Below are 18,594 nucleotides of genomic sequence, written 5' to 3' on the forward strand. Positions count from 1 at the left end.
ATGCTGTAATCCCAAAAAAGCAGCTTTTTTCCATCGGGTCATTGTAAGCAACAAATAAATAAAAAATACGTATTTGCCGTTTTTTTCACTATGAACTACCACTGTATGGAAAAATGAGTAGAACAATATGAGAGTGAGAAAGTTATTTGTAAATTATGATTTTTGAGTTGCCAGCCACAGCAAGCATTTTTTTTTAATCATTTTCACAAAATTTCCATGGCCCCTAGAATATTTTGTTGTATGAATATCTGAACATGCAATATATCAGAAGAAAGAACAGACCCTCTGCTTTAAAACAAATAAACAAAAAAATAAAGGTTAAACAATGGTTAATGCATTATTTTTTTATCAACACTTGAATGTGGGTAATTTTCATAAAAAAAGCAACATTTTGAGCAAAAGGCTTATAAAATCAAATTTTTGTCAAATACTACATTCAGATCTGATTCAGAACGATGATCAAAACATCGATGTAGGAGATCAAGTCCATCAACACCCCCAAAGCTTCAGTCCTATACCTCGTCCTATAGCTCGTCCTGGGTCGACATTTAATTCAGTAACATTAGGCAGTTTTGATTTAAATACTGTTTAACGTTGATGATCATTATTTTACATATGCATCTGCTTACATATGAGATCGCTTGTTTCTGCTTCTACACATGTATTTAGATCAGGAGATTCAGTACTCTGTCAGAACATGTGTAATAGCGCCCCCTAACGCATAACAGTGAAAACACGGAAAGCCGGAAATTTCAATCAATATCGCGGAAGCAATGGGTCTCATTCATGAGACACGAGCAGAACGAATTTTTGTGTAAATCGTGTGTAAAGTGGTTCTGGCGTAAATTTTCGGATTCATTAAAATGTTCGTAATTTCCAAATGTTAGTTGGTACGAAAGAAATACACCTGCTCCCAGCCACGCGTAAATAGTGCGTTTAACATCCGAACGTTTTGCTCATTAATAAGGCTGCATTTTAATTCACCTTAATCGGTTTTATTTGACGGGGTTACATGTCGAACCATTTTCTTTTTACTTCTTGGACTGTTCGATTAACAGATGAAACTCCATTAACTGCATCTGTAATATGCTGTCAAGCTTCCTTTTTTTTAGGACCTGATACGCCACTATGTACGCTTGAAAATAAAATGTGGCGTTTTGAATGAACTTCTGATAATAAAACTTAAATTTCTGCATCTGAGAAATTTCTCTTTTTCATTCGCTTTTGAGAAGACATGTTGAAATCCTTCGTTTGGTGTCATAATATGATGCCCATATATAGTTGTCAGTCGGATTTAATGGGCGGGATTTATGGTAATTGAGAATGAGTGTGCACGCGTGTCCCATTTACGACTGATTGGAATTCATTAACACACACACACATTTCACCATCACATCTGACATTTAAGAAGTATTTGTGAATCGGGAGAAGAGTTTTCAGGAAGGTCTCTTTACGCGCAAATCACTCACATATTTACTCGTATATTTACGAATGTTTCATGAATGAGACCTATTGTCTTATAAATTATGGAAATTTCCGTCAATGACGGGGAAAGAGTTAAAGGGATAGTTCACCCTAAAATTAAATTCAAGTCTTCATTTACTTATACTAGTGTTGTTCTATTGCATTATGTTGTTTTTATTGGACCACAAAAGGATTTTTTCTTTCTTTCTTTTTTTCGCTTGTCCATATAACGGCAGTGAATAGCGACCAGCATCAAGCTTTTTAAAAAAGACGCGAAAGTATCACAGAATGGTCCCATGTGACAAGTGACGCACACTCCTACTGTTCTTGGGGTAAACGACAGGGTTTGGTGAAAAACAACCCAAAATTGCACGTATTTATTATTATTTAGTTGGACTTCTGTGCACAGCTGCACAATGTGCGTAATTGAGATCCTCTTAGCGCCAGAGTTTATTCCAACTCGTCCAGAAAAAGCAAAAGAGTTGAGAGAAAGATTGATAAATGGGACTCTTTGGTCCGTCAGGTGTGAGTGAGCATGAAGTGGTAGAATAAAACACTGCAATTTAAAGAATGAGTGGAGAGTCTCTCTTTTCCTGAGGCCTATACTTCCAACACTCCCAAACAGGCATCTAGACCAATAATTTACCCGTGTGTGTGAGGTCTTAATGACTTCAGCAGGCTGACCACACACACACACACACAAACATAAATACAGCCTTCCCCAGGCTCCTGTTTGACTTTCATTCTTTCATTTTTCCTGAGGTGTGTAGTGAAGATTGTGTCTGACTGTTATGTGAGAGCCTATTTGGAGAAAGAGCTGAGACTGTTGAGATGCTAATGCAGGAGAGAGCTGTCTGCCCAGAGCTCAGAGGACTCAACACTGATAAGCTACCACAGCACAGATAACTCTGTCTGAGAGAGAGAGAGAGAGAGAGAGAGAGAGAGAGAGAGAGAGAGAGAGAGAGAGAGAGAGAGAGAGAGAGAGAGAGAGAGAGAGAGAGAGAGAGAGAGAGAGAGAGAGAGAGAGAGAGAGAGAGAGAGAGAGAGAGAGAGAGAGAGAGAGAGAGATGGGGTTTAAACACAATCACCAAGAGAATATGGAAACTGCAAACAACAACAACAAAGACTGGGGAAAAAAACTGTGGTAAGCATGAGTAAATCCTGTGAAGTGCAGTTTCATCAACTCACCAGAAGTTTCGTTAATCAAGGCCGGCTCAAATAAGAAATTTCAAAGAGACTCTACTCCTTGAGGAGGGGCGAAGGAGCCCCGAAATAATTAGGAGGGCTTAAATGAGGGGGGGATCAGCACTCTTTAATTTTGAATTCCCTCTTTTACTCTCCATTTTCAGATCATTCCAAAATGTTGTATCCTAGATTACATACTATACACTATTCACTTATTCTTTGGACTATGAGCCATTTATTGTGAATTTAATATTTTTTGTCATCCACTTTCATGGCCTGATAGTCCTTTCCCTTCCACTACACAAGGAAAGCTGTGAGTGAGCTGCAAGTGCATGAAGTGTCCAACATTCCACACTTTGCTTTTTTCGGTTACTTAAGTGCATCATCCGGGTATGTAAAGTGTACTTGTTGGAATTTTCAGTGTGAACGCGCTACTCGCTAATACGACAAAAGGGCATAGTGTAATAATACACAAACTGAAAGGTTTGAACCACCCCTTGTAATCCGAATTAGATTCTAATTTTAATTCCGATTAAAGTGGTTGCATGTAACTTTTTCATTCCGACCGTGCTACTAGTCCGATTATAATCAGATTAATTATTATTAGCGATTCATTCAAGGACCCGATTCACACTTGAATTCAATGCAGGCTAGAGGAACAGCATGATAATCAAATCAGCATATCAGAATGATTTCTGAAGGATCATGTGACATTGAAAACTGTAATGGCTGTTACTATTTATGTAGTATGTATTTATTTCTAGATGTATTTATTACATTTTGTCCACCATCTTCCATCCTGGGATTATCTTCTCTGCAAAGGCTACAGTTTGAAGCAATATGGCCTAAATGAGGGACAGCATAAAGAAGTTGCCTTCCTTTTGTATCCGCCTTGCAATGATACTAGAACTTTGGAACAGAGCTCAGAACCCTAATTTCTTTCCTTCATTACCTCACTCCCACTTTTCCTCTTTAGTTAGTCCAGCATCAATAGGCAAACAAATGAACGGTGGAAAAAAGCATACCACATCATCTAAAGATGAGGACAGCGGATGAAAGGACGGCTGTGAAGCAGGAAAGGGGCACTTGAGCAGGTGTCCTCTTTATTTACCTGCTCTCTCTTCAAGATAGACAGAAGGTACAAAAAAGGGAAATAAAAGGCAGATACGAATAAAAGAGAGCAAATTACCAAAGCTCTCTCGTCTTTTCAACTCGCCATCTTCAAAGTGCTGAGCTTCGGCAGCTTTGCACAAATAAGAGCTGTGGTTCAGATTAACAGTCTCTCTTGTGATTGTGTACGGAGCCGAGTGTGGGTCCGCTTCACGAGAGTTCCTGGAGAAACATGCGATACTTCTCCTCTGAATGAAGGACTATTTGAATACAGATGCCGTTTCTTTATGCGACGGCTATTGTGTTGTGGATTCAGAGATGTCTGATGTAGGCTGGAGAGGATTGAGTAATGGAAAATGCATGTGAAGAGGTGTGAACAAGGCTGTGTGTTTACCTGTGAGTGTTTAACCCAGAGTAAAGCTCCCCTACAGGGATGAAATAATCCTCCTATTCAGAAAGACTTTAATTCGGCCTCACAATCAGGGATCCAGTCACTCAACAGGGATGCGGAAAGCACCGCATGTACAAACCTGCTCTCAGTCTCCAGCGACTAATATAACAGACTCACAGCATTAAAGAATGACTAATGTTAAACCTGTTTACCATCAGAATATATAGAGGGGCAGACAGAACTTACTTAAACAGCACTTTGCAAATACAAAATAATTGGCAGTCACTTTAGAGCAACATTTCATCTTAACCACTACTCAAGACAGAAATACTCAAAGTTATGTCTATGTACTGCATCTGTGCAGTAATTTCGATGGTAACGGTAATGCACTAGACAATGTGTATTATTCCAAACAATACACTAGTTCACAAAAATGACAAAAAAGTCAGTTTTCACTCACCCCCATTACATTCTAAACCTGTTTGGCTTTCTTCCAACAAACACAAACTTTCAATACAATATGAGTAAATGGAAACTGAGCCTGTCAGGATCCAAAAAAGACCAAATTGAGTTGATGATTTGAGCTATTTTCCCCAGACATATTGTATGGGCCCTATCATACACCAGGGGCAATGTGGCGCGACGCAAGTGTTTTTTGCTAGTGTCAGCCCCAAGCAGTTAGCATTTTCACGTCCTGCGCCACGTTGTTAAAATAGCAAATGCATTTGCACCCATCTGTTCGCCCATGGGCACGCTTGTCTGAAAACGAGGTTCGGGTGCATTGTTGGCGGGTTGGTCTAAAACAAAAACTTGGTCTAAAAAGTCAATGGCACAGTATTTTTTTGTTATGGTCTGTTCGCGCGCTTTAACCTCGTGCACAAGTTCCACCATGTAAATAGCAATCCGCCATAGCGCGAGTGCAACTGGCTTTTAAAGGGAATGGGAAATGAGACTCTGATTGGTTTATTGCATGTTACGCCCAAAACACACCTACAGTATTAGTCATTAAGAGAATAGGGACAACCCTTTTAGACCATGCGCCAGGTGCCATTTTTCCCATCGTTAAACTGGCAAAAGTGCATGTGCACTTGCGCCATGCGCTTTAGACCATGCCCTTGAATGTGTGCCATCTAGGGTGACCAGACGTCCCGAAAAATTCGGGACAGTCCCGAAATCTAAGCTGTTGTCCCGAATCCGGCCCTAATTGTCCCGAAAATTATACTAAAGCAAATTCTTGAGTAGTTATTGTCTGGTAAAACATTAAAAACTGTCCGTGGAGGTTGAGTCGTCCTGCAGCCAGCCCCCGCCGGCTGCAGCATCTTTTTCTTTTTCTTTTTTTGAAGTTCAACAAAGATACCGTAGGCGCGAATTAAAATGCATTGATAAGCGAGCGCGAGTTGCCGCAGCCGCGAGGACAGGCAGCCAGTAAAGGAGTGATTGATTGGTCGCGGCACTGTTTGAAAAAAAAAAAAACTTCGGCCTAATGTCTGATGTTGGGTTACACAAAGCAAATCATCTACACAATTATTTAGTTTTCTTATTTAATGACCGACAATTTCGTCATAATAATAATTTTGGCATAAGGCTTATTAGCGTTAGACTTTACTATAGCCTGAAATGTCTGATTTACGCACTGTTACAACAGTCTTTTTTTATTTTTTTTGGTCACAATGACATTTGAGTGTTTTTTACTATTTAACTATAGGCTATGTAGTCTAATATCATAGTAGGACTACCCCAAAACCTCCCCAAAAAACACTGCTACCCCCCCCCCCCCCCCCCAATCCCGAATTACAGTCAATCTCATCTGGTCACCCTAGTGCCATCAAACATGGTGCCTTCAAGATGTGTTGAGCAAGTTTTTGCCAAATTGTTGTTTACACATGAATCACATTCATTCAAATTCATTAAAAATCACTAACTAGCTAATAACCAAAATAGCTACGCTTTCTCATAAGATCAGGTTGCAAAACCTTCAATATGACTTTCACTAAATCTCCACAGCAAACCCTGTAGGCCAACAAATTTTTAAATTCCCCAACCTGAGATCACAATCTTAAGTCTGAGTCTACCGTTTGAGCCGCAGGATGTATATAAGGCGCTCACTGCCATGCTGTCACTCAAAATGGGGCTCTCAGCGCACCCCCCATCACAGTCATCATCATACCACAGTATCGATCTGACGCGCCGTTGACACCATCACAATGCGGCTCTAATCCACTACGATACTGACCGCTGAGCCCCAGATTACCAACGCCACCTCTTTTCATTACTTCAATTACCTTTCACTTGAGAACAGCTCTCGGTTAATTGATTCAAGAGAGATTGCATGCTTTCTATTAGAAAATCTTAAGCACCCAGGTATCATCTTGTGGCAGAAACTAATACAAGGCAAATCTTTGATACTTCTGTTTATCTTTGCTGAAATTAAAGTCCCAGAGGCGGCGTGTCTGAAATGTTCTCCCGCAGACTGAATCGAGATCAGTTAAGAGGAAATGCGGAGTTAGACACAGAAGTCGGGCTCAACGCTGATGGGGTTAGAGTTTAAGATTTTCTCACTGTCTCTCTGATAAAGCGGATGGTTATCAGTGGGAGTGTGTGTGTGATTGGCAGAGAGGGTGATGAGAGGATGATGATAAACGGGTGTCAGTGTGAAAGAGGCCCGAGGGGTTGACAGCAGGGAGTCAACGGCACAATGGCAGAGCAGATAAGAGCGCACAGATGAGTCTGTGGCCCCTCAGAATGACTACACAGAGAAAGACAGATAGATGAAGGAAAAGAAGGGAAAACAGACAGAGAGGGAGAGAAGCAACAAAGGTGGAGAAGTGAAGTGCTTATGGAGAAGGGGCCTCAGTGGCAGACGCCAATGACACAATAAGATGATGAAGTGATGGGAGATGGAAATACAACAGACGGGTGCAAAAAGGCCATATGAGACACATATGCAGAGGAAATATAAAACAGTCTGAGAGAAATGGAGAAAGTGAAGAGGAAAAAAAAAGATAGAGACTGTGATGGTAGGTTCAGACAGACTGATAATAAAGAGACGGAGAGTGTTGCAGAAAAGTGGAGCTGGGCTAACAATATATTTGCAGATGATATAAAATTAAAGGTATAGCGGAGGATTTTTTACTTCCGGGTGGATCACCTATACTATTGGTCCTCCTAATTGTCAATCATTCTGGTGAATCAATCAAACTTTTCAAAAAGTGGAGAGGGCGGGTCTTATCTAAAATTCGGAAAGATCCTCCGCTATACCTTTAAGTAAAACATTTTTAAGTTTACTACTGAGCATTCTGTTTCATCAATGTATCTATTCAAAACTCTGATTCCATTAATTATTTGAATCATTAAAAATATATATAGGCTATTTAATATCTCAGTGGTAAAGCATGTGGCTAGTGGTTTTCCAAAGTTACTAGCCACTCAGCATTTTTACTGGCCACAATTTTGACATCGATACCATGGGGAAAAACTGGCATATTTTTAATATTATCTCATAATTTGGTAGAAGGTATATTACGCTGCTGTCACTTTAAGACCTGACACACGGATCCATTACACTGCAACAAAGCTGTTTTTCTTTTGTTTTTTTCTCAACTGTTTACGTTCACTTAAAACATAACTGACTGTTTTTACGTGAATACTCACCAAGACCATCATTTAGACATTGTTTTGTGTGTATTTGACTGTTTAAGCGCAATAAGGAGTGTAAATGAACTCAATTTAGTACTGAGTGGCAGCTTTATGTGCAGGCACTTTGGTTGTGATCACAAATTCTGTGGGAATGAGTCAAATTATGTGCAACACACGCAATCCCTCCCCGAAATGCAAGCCCTGTAACACCAACAATATTCATCCGAAGCAAAAGAAACAAATGAGTAAGGGGTGGTGGGTGGGTGTGTCAACTCGCTGTCAGAGAGATGAGAGAGAGAGAGAAAGTGCAGCTGGTATCATGTCTCTATCCTTCGAAAAATAAGTATTGGAAGGGTTTCACATATTTCAGTATCGATATGCATTTAAAACAATATTTTTGACAAAAATGTATATATATTTTATATAAAATTCGACATTCAAAATTAACGTTATTATAATAATAATTAATAGTATTATTATTAAGAAATTAACATTTATTAAGCAATTTTATTCAGGAAGGATGAATTAAAAAAAGTGACAGTAACAACATTTATAATGTTACAAAATATTTATAATAAATGCTGTTCTTTTGTACTTTATATTCATCAAAGAATCTTGAAAAATGAATCAAACATTAAGCAGCACAACTATTTTCAACATTAATACAAATAAGAAAAGTTTATTGAGCATCAGATCAGCATATTAGAATATTTCTGAAGGGTCATGTGACACTGAAGACTGGAGTAATGATGCTGAAAATTCAGCTTTGATCACAGGAATAAATTAAATTCTGTTAAATATATTTAATTTTTTTTTTATTTAATTTTTTTTATCAAAAATAGCCTTGGTGAAATAACTGACTTTTTAAAACAAAATTCTATAAATTAAATCTGACTGACCACAAAGTTTTGAATGTTAGCTAAGGTAAATGTGCTCCAGGTATTGTTATCACGGTCCATATAAATTAAAATAAATAAATATCAGCCAATCTTGTGTTCAATTGGTGAACAACAGTGTGTGAAAGAAGCCATTTATAATTTATTTATTATAAATTATTTTCTTTTAACCATTTAAGCACTTACAATTAACATTTGAGTAATAGTTATAATGATTAAAAATATAGACAAAAACAAAGAAAAAAAAAACTTTTTTTTTCGTATTTCTATTTGTGTGTTCTTCCAGTCGAGGAACCATCATTTCAAAAAGTAGATTAATAATTTTAAATGTAAGACCTACAACAGTATCAATCCAGCTGAAAACAGTGGCGGATGCTATACATCGCTCAGCCCCACAACACACACACACACACACACACACAGTGGATCTATATCTAGCTCACACACAGCTAGCAATACGCAAAGTATAATTTTACTAATTGGCTTCATTTCCATCTGTAGTCCAAGTGTATATCAGTCTCCTTATCATAACACACATGGTTTATCAGGACTCAACCATCTATGCTCAGACATTACACTTATTTTCCCCCTTTCCTGTTTTCCAATTGACAGTAAAGGTATATTCATACCGAGCCTCAATCATGAAACACAAGCAGAAAATATCAAGGTAAATCATTCGTAAAACAATTCTCATGTAAACTGTCACATTGAATTCAAAGCAACAATTTATGTGAGAATAGTTGTACCAATGATTACATGGAAATACTTTATGCTTGTGTTTCATGAATGAGGTCCACTGAGCATTTTTGTTGTTGTTGTTGTTGTTTGAAACTGCATCCCTGAAAAATGCATTCCAGTAGACTTTATTCACATAGTAGCAAAGATTTTTAACTCACTGGGAAAAAAATACCAATAAGATATAAGCTTTCAGAGCATGATTTAAGAAATTCATTATTATATTATATTATATTATATTATATTATATTATATTATATTATATTATATTATATTATATTATATTATATTATATTATATTATATTATATTATATTATATTATATTATATGACTATTTTATAGGACTATATTATAGGACTATATTATAGGACTATATTATAGTACTGTTAGGGTGTTGTTGTTTTTTGTTGTTGTTGTCCTTTCTGGATCTTGACAGACATGGTCATTAAAAACTTTTCCAAACGTGTTGCAATTTTTCAAAAACTCTCATTTTGCGCTTCACGGAAGAAAAATTCATATGGCTTTGAAACGACTTGAGGGTGAGTGAAGTATTCCTTTAAGGTGACCAACCATAAACCCACTGAACACTTTCTTGGAATTGCACATTCCTACAACCTCTAACTGTTATTAGCAAAGTGCTGGCCGTACTTATGGCTTTCAATTTCTATATTCAAAGTGCAAGTGATAATTCATTTTTTCCCTCTCAATTTCAAGGATCATTTGCCGAGAGCAGAGAGCATCCAGTATTCCTCACAGTGATGGCACAGCCGGTTGCTATGGTGAGAGTCTGGTGTAAGACGTGGTAGAGGAGTCATGCTGAGAGGAAGTGACCCTATCAACCCTCCATACTGTCCGTCTGTGCTCTGAATGTGCTTTGGGGAATTTTTGACTCTTGCAAAATCCTTTGTTGCAAACAAAAATAAATCCTCAAAGATCTACAACTATGCGTCTAACTTAAGAATTCAAACAATCAAATTCACGTAGATTTAGAACATATTATAACAAAGATGGAAGCATTTCCAAAATCACCAGAATGCATAAACTAAGATATGATAGCCAACAGAATGAAAGCATGCAAGAGATAAAAAAAAAAATTCAACAAAAATGCAATTTTGAAAGTTTTTCAAAGTTATTATTGGAGTTCATTTTACGAGAAAACATTTTAATCATTCTACATAAAAAAATCAAGTTAAATTCATAATAATACACAGAACAAAATGTTAACTTGTACGAGGTAAGAGGAACGCATGCCTCCGCTCATCTAGACACATAGTAATGATATTCCATTCATAGGCTACTCCAATTGACCCAGAATTCCCTGTGTGTCACTTCACATTTGATGTATTTTTGTTGAAATAACATTTTCGGGTTTTTTCAAATCAGTTACTGTATGTACATTAGGGTTTTAAGTTTCATCTAATGTTGTTAAATTAATGTTTATTGCATTAGTTAGTGTTACCATGATGGAGTTTAGTATCTGAGTGAATGACGTGTGCACACCTTCTATATATTAGTATTTACTTCATCTTGCGGAAAAGCTGCTTTTGATTCTCTTTGATTCATCATGTGACTTTCTCATCACCACCTGTTTTTGGTGGTTGTCAGTGTATTACAAAGGTTAGCACTTCATTAGGTTGGAATATTAACATTATATCAGTTAACAAACTACATTTTTTACTGTAAATTTAAAGCTGCTGTCTGTATTTTTTTTCCTCTATGTCGCCATCTCTGTTCGAAATCTGCAATTGCAGTTATTCGCGGAATTATCAACTTTACGTGGGTTGTGCCTCGGGATGCGGATGAATCCAATGTTTTGAGGAGAATGTGCGGCTGTCAGTCACCACGCCGGAGTGGAAACTTTCAAAACTTTCTACTTTTTGGAAGTATGACCAACATAAGAATTTTCACCGGAAAATGTCATCTGAACAAGCAAGTACCAACTAAGAAAAAAAAAAAAACATTGCAGTAAATTACGCTGATTAAATCTAACGATTGTTTTATCATATCACGTCACCCATACACAAAAGAAATATATTTGAAATATATTTTCAGAATATATTTTGGAATATATGCAAATATTTGAAATTGGCCCAATAAATATATTTCACACTTAACATCATATATTTTTTGTTATATATCAGAATATATTTCAATGTATTTGGAATATATGCCACATATATTTTTGACACTTTTGGACCCATACAGAAAAAAATATATTCTGAAATATGACAAAAATATATGATGTTAAGTGTGAAATATATTTATTGAGCCAATTTCAAATATTTGCATATATTCCAAAATATATTCTGAAAATATATTTCAAATATATTTCTTTTGTGTATGGGCAAACCGTGCAAATTATACTTTGTTCTCAAATAGTTAATGTTAACAACATCAGCATTGCATGACTACATTTAATGCCCTTCCGATATTTATCCTTGTTTTCGCATGGGCCCGGTTGCAGTCTCCGAAGTCCGAAGTCTCCAGTTGTCACTGGTGATTGTCGTTTGAACCTTTCTGGATCCGCCATCAAATTGATAACTGTAATTTTTTTTACTGTAAATTTCTGTGGATCGCCTTAAAAGCAATGCCACCCACACCACCATGGTCCTGTCTAAAGAGTGTGTGTTGCCGTTGTACAGGAACAGAGAGTGTATGAGAAGTGTCGATCAGAGGTATTGAAGGCCGTGTGTGTGCCTTCAGAAGCGCTCTGGGATTCAGAGGAGGCTGGCGAGAGAGTCTCTAATCCCAGACTGGCTCATTAGTCATCTCTCTCCTTGATTAATGCATGTGTTTGTTTGTGTTGTGTGAGCCCTTCCCCTCTGCTTTCTGAAGATGCTTAATGAATAATCATTTTATATGCAAGTGCCACAAAGCCTTGATCTTCTCAATGAGGAGCAGGAAAATTGGAATGTTAGCTAATGATATGATAAGAGGAAGAGAAAGAGATAGAGAGAAAAATAGAACAGATTAAACAACAAAAACAACAACATGTACAGTACAGTGGGGTCTGAAAGTATAAGACCTCAATGCAAATCTGGGATTCTTCAATTCAAACCTGGAGATAAATAAAAATGATTTAAAAACAAAAGAAAATGCATGATGTAAAATGAAGAAATGGTATAGATTCTGAACTATTTCTAGATCTCTAGTGATGTATAGGCTAAATGGTCAGATGTTTATTCCCAAAATTGCAGCCAGCCTGGTGCTCCTTCTGAAGGAGTCCTTCCGCGTCAAATCAAAACGTAATATCACAAACGCCTTCACAAACACGCTTCCCGACGTTATGTTCTCAGTCACGGTTCTCCTGTCTGATTTGAGTGCATCTACGATTCACGCATGCAGACAAAGTCCTTCCTCCCCGCTAAACGCCAGCGATTACAAGGTGGTTGAGCGCGGTAAAGTTAGTTTTAGGTTCGATATTCCCCGGACATTTGTTTTCCCTTTCCACTGTTCTATAGGGTGCAGTCTTACAAAGGTATCAATAGCAGGATTCGTTTTGACATTATGTAACCATTGACGTGGGAACGTCTGCCAATTCCACCAACTGCGGTAAACATAGCCTATAATTTTTATTATTTAAAATTACTTTTAACATTTAAAAACAGACATCTTCGCATTCCAAAGCTTGTAGAGGTTCCTATTGGTAATACTGACTTAGGCTACAGCTTTCCTGGTAGCCTTGAGTAAATTAACTTGTCTCAGAAAATGATTCATAAAACATATAAATATCAGTTGAGCCTGTTTACTTTCTTCACTGACACAGACGAAAATGAAAAGACTATCAGTCAAAGTTCAGCTTTAGGAGGGGAAGAAATAGGACAGGATAAGGAGACTGAGAGAAAAAGAAAGATGGAGATGAGGAGAGAACAGGTATTGACAAATAATGTAATGCCCACTGACATGGTTTTAAAACTATTTCTTATCCATTTTTGGCCTTCAAAAGTCTTAAATTGCACATATGTAGGTCCGAGAAATCTGAATTTTCAATGTTAACATAGTATCGTCATCATATCAGTGTAGATGTAGATGGACCAAAATAAAACCATTAAAATATCAAGTAAATAAGTATTGTGATACTTGGTGCCACAGTGACACTCTTGTCCCAAAAAGTATTGCTATACCACGATACTCAATATGGTGTCCTACGGTGAGTCATTTTTACCTGTTGCACCTACTGTACACAAAGTTTGAGGGTTCCCCCACCTGCCAAATCCCACTTTGACCACTGTAAACATCAATGTATCATATATACATTCATTTTTCAATTCAACTTTCTACTTAAATTGTTATGCCAATAACATTCACATTTGTAGTGGCAGTTATGTTATTAAACTTAAAAAGAATGTAAAAAATATAAAAAAAATTACTAGTGGTCTCACATTTTTGGATCCGACAATACATACACTACCATTCAAAGTTTGGGGTCGATACAAAGTTTTTGTCTCGTATGCACACCAAGGCTGCATTAGCTTTGATGCTGAATTTTCAGCATCATTATTCCGGTCTTCAGTGTCACATGATCCTTCAGAAATCATTCTAATATATTGATTTGCTGCTGAAGAAACAGTTCTTATTATTATTATCAAGTTTTAAACACATGCTTCATATTTTTGTGGAAACTTTTTTTTTCAGGACACTTGAATAGGACGTGTAAAAAGCACTGATTTGAAATGGAAATCAATTTTGTAGTATTATAAATGTCTTTACTTTCACTTTTAATCAATTCAATGCATCCTAAACATAAAAGTATAAAATCCTTTAAAAATATATTTAATAATAATAATAAAAATATTAATAATAATAATAATTCCTGACCCCAAACTTTTGAATGATAGCTGTGACACACACAGACAGACAGAGAGAGACTTCTTACTTGACACCAAAAGGACCAGATTTGTTGTTGCCGGTTTCCTTGGCTGTAAAGTCCATGTCAGTCTGTACGTGCATCCCCTACAAAAACAGGTCAAATGTACAGAAAAAGAAAGTAAAATTACAATAAACTGCATAAGCCAAACAAATATGCAAAATTATTAACATTAATAGGATGACTCACAATGTTACTCACAAGGTTACACTTTTTTTTAAAGGTGTCCGTGTCACAGAGTAATCAGGGCCTAAAACTAACACTCGTTAAGCGCCAAATGAGAGTAAAAATCAGATGGCGAATATATGAAATTGTGTCAAAGTGAACAAACGCGAACGGTGCTCGGGACAGATGACGGGCCAGTGCTGCATCGTCACGAAAACACAAGACACAAAAGGGAACTCAATTTCCCGAAATCCATGTCTCAGAAAGCCCACGGAAACTGAATTGAGCTCTCTTTCATGTCATCTAGCGCTTGAACAGACATTTTCAAACAAAATTGTTTTAAAATTCCCGTAACACAGTAATTTATGTCTTAAGTGAATGTACATACTGTAGCTCTTAAAGTGACAGCAGCCTATTCCTAAAACTGAATGTAAAATTTAATAAATTCACGGCTGGTAAAAAATATATATAGCCGGTAAATTTTCCTGTCACCGGCCATTGGCCAAGTTAGTTTTGGGCCCTGAGTGTAATTATACATTTAAGTACTCAGTAATATGAAATAACTATACTTACTATAGGGTTAGGTTTAGGATAAGAGTTTTGTTTAGAGTTAGCTGAATGTAATAATGCATAATTTACTCTTATTACAATGTTAAGAACATGTAATGTGTAACAAGGACACTGTAAAATAAAGTGTTACCCAACGTAAACGCATAAACAAGCAGAAGTCTGATTTCAGTATATATATTTTTAAAAGTAAAAAAAACTAATAAACTATTAAAAAGATTAAGCTTAAACTATTTCAGCTTTGCACATCTTAAAAATTCAAAGCATATGGTGGGAGATGTGACTAGACAACCAAATATGTCTGTTTGATGCACATTCATAGAACAACATTTAAAAAGCACAGATGGGATGCAAGAACACATACTTTATGAAAACCCCTAAAAAAACACTTACAAAGAACATAAAGTAGGAAAATACATTTAATGGTAAAATAAACAGGCAATAAATGCAAATGCTAGCTAATGACGAGCAAAACGAATCTCCTTTATATCTCCTTATGAAAAAGAGCCACATAATAGGACGTTATTTTACTTGCCAACCGGTTGCAAAGGCTCAAGGGAGGAATTTCGTCTGACAGAAATGACTGCTGATTTGAGCATTAAAAGACCATTAGAGCGGATGTGCCAGAACTGATGAATTTCTCTCAAGAAAAACACCAAATTTATCTCATGTCAGGATTTGAGAATGATCATTAGTCATGTAGCTGCTTTTACTAGTGCATGAGTGTGTGTGTCGCATTGTGTTTGACAGTAATTACAAATAGGCTAATGTACCACGTATGTGGGTAAATGCGGTTTGTAACAGGATAATGACTTGCACAAGGAATATCAACATGTGTGTGTCCAATGAAATGCAATAATTAATTGTATGTGGCATTTCAGGCTTCACTTGGATGGCTATGTTTATACCGAAGACATCATTTAGCAGATGTTGTGCCAAGCTTATCTGATTTTGTGCACACCGACATAGGCATTAATGAGAACAACTGAAACAAACGGTGTGAAAATGTTGCTTTACTCAACCGAGAGGTGTCTACTGACCACAGTAGTAATATATAGTATGTAGTTTTGGGCCGGGGCGGTGGGGGTGACGTCCGTAGGGAGGGCCGGTCACTCAGATGTATCGAGCAGCAGAAATGCATCATGCTGCCCTTCAGCTCTGACAGAAAGTGTGGCAGGGGTCAGCATGAGCAGAAAGCCCTAATGTACTTGCCTGTAACCTCTGACCCCATTAGCACCTGTCAATCAAACCCCTGCCTCTCAAAATGGTCCTTTAGAAAGCTAAAAGTGTGATTTAAGGAACGAGGTCAGAAGCTTTGAGAAGAAAGGAGCAGGACGTTTAATATACCATGCGGGCGGCCCAATAACGCTTCATTTTCTTTCAATAGCCAGAATTCTCTATATATATAGGTGTGAGAGTCTAAAACCTAAAAGAGTATACTTTGGTCACTATTATATTACTATTTTTGATGGGTGACATCATATTTTCGAAGATAATTTCCAAGTTAAGTATCAGATTGTCTGAATCTACAGAAACATTTCTCAAACTCTCTTGAGCATTTGCTGCTATATTAGTCAGGATCCATTTATGATACTGAGATACAGTAGAACGCAATATATCAAATCACGGCACATTTTTTTTTAAACATGCATCATATTGTGAGGTAGCTGGTAAAACACAGCCCTACTTTGAAGTATTAGAGACTGAAATATTAGCCAACTGTTCCTCACAGATTACTCAAGTAAATATTCAAATACCAAGCTACATTAAAATATTAAATTCTGTGAACAATAAACTTTGCTATCAATAAACTGTATTCACACCAAGAACATGTTAATTCAAGTGCTGCAGTTGTGTTCCAATGTTAATTGGCTTAAAGTTATTCCAACGATATTGGTGTCGTTATTGATAAAGTTGTGATGTAGACTCCGCTATTCTTTAGAGCAAATTTAGCTTAGTTACAAATAGAGCCTTTTTTGTTTTAACTTAATGGTTAAAGTTATCATTATACAGTAGTACCATCATTGATGTGAATGGAATTTTAAATAGTTCTACCAACGTTTATTTACCCTCATGCCATTCCAACTTCCGTTCACGATTTCGTTTCATTGTTTCCAAACTATCATTTGGGCACTCTTATATTCACAAAACAAAGCAACTCAATTGCCAACCTCATTTATCAGGGTTTCCTATGCAAACAGGTTAGCCTAAAAGTATAACAGAGATCATTAACATCTAAACATCTTAAAGGAACAATAGCAAAACAGAACATTTAATCCTAAGACTCAATAAAAAGGAAGAACAGTGGTTTTCTAAAACTGATTTATAAGTATACTTCAGGCAAAAGTATACAATTTAAGATTTAAGACCAGGAACCAGCTGTAAAAGCGAAGAGAGCTTGGTATTTCCAGTGAAAAGAGTCAGGATGTAGGCTTGAACGTCTTTTCTACTTTACCATACGCCCTTTGTAAGAAACACAGGGTTTGAAAATGGAGCTTAAGGCACTACATAAACTACTGTATGTTAAATGTGTCTTCAAGTGCCAACCCAGGCAGTGAAGAGAGTACAAGCGTTAACTCTTCATCATCCTGAAAGCTGACATAACCAGCGGTTATGTCAAAACGCCTACTTTCATAAACGAGGCACTGCAAACAATTAACCGAACAGTGACAACTGATGGCTTGTTCCCTTGTTAATACACACACAAAACATATTTTTAATGGGCACGCAGAAGGTACATAAACACCCACCACAAAAAAAGAAAGAAAATGAAAACAAGAGTGAGTCTGTGATTCATTCTCCTCTCATTTTTAATGATTAGTTTGTGCCGTTTGAGTCACGGTTTGGTGCTGTTGCTAATTAAAGAACAAAAGCATTAATCTAGCGGCTGACTGATGATCTGATGAGCATGTCACCGGTTTTATTTGCTCGTAGTGGCTGATCTCCTCACGCTGACCCTTGTCTAATGAATAACACGGATGGAGCTGGCAGTAATGGAACGGTGCCGAACAAAGAGACCGCGACAGCCTTGATAGAGCCAAAAGGGGAAGCAAACACACTGGAGGGTATGATGGGATACGTACCACATGCTGAGAGGGTTATGAGAGTTTGCTTGTCTATATATATAGGTGTTTCATCGTTTTAACAGAGGCAAACATCACATTCCTGTCTTCTAAATGAAGACATCTGTTCCAATTACTAGTTCAAGCTGATGATGGTTACCAGCCTATGAGAAGCACCGTTTCAAATGTACTTTTACATTACACTCAATGCAGCTTTGTTGGGCTTGGCATTCAATGTGGACGAGATGTACAACTACATGAATAGCATTGTTGGGATTTGGGAAAAACAATGGAGATGTGCTGAAAATCAAACCAAACATGCACATAAGCAAAAAAATATGGACCACAAAGTAATATGAAATATACTGACAAAAAAAACGCCATGGTGTTACCATGTTTTTGGACATTCTACCCTGATGTTCTTTGAAAGACCTTTGGGTACAATGCAAATACCAAAGTACATGAAAATAGTAAACATTAAAGTGATCATTCACGCACAAATCATTGTTGTTCCA

The 18,594-nt window shown here is 37.0% G+C and overlaps 1 protein-coding gene across 1 annotated transcript in view; it reads right to left on the reverse strand.

The window, feature by feature from the left end:
- pard3bb (par-3 family cell polarity regulator beta b) overlaps positions 1–18,594 on the reverse strand; it is a 332,881-nt gene that overhangs the window by 206,782 nt on the left and 107,505 nt on the right. The window contains 1 exon segment of the mRNA XM_081368961.1: positions 14,295–14,371. Within this exon segment, the coding sequence (XP_081225087.1) occupies positions 14,295–14,371 (77 nt within the window).

The sequence above is a fragment of the Scardinius erythrophthalmus genome (genome assembly GCF_964197995.2).
Source record: "Scardinius erythrophthalmus genome assembly, chromosome: 6".
NCBI lineage: Eukaryota > Metazoa > Chordata > Actinopteri > Cypriniformes > Leuciscidae > Scardinius > Scardinius erythrophthalmus.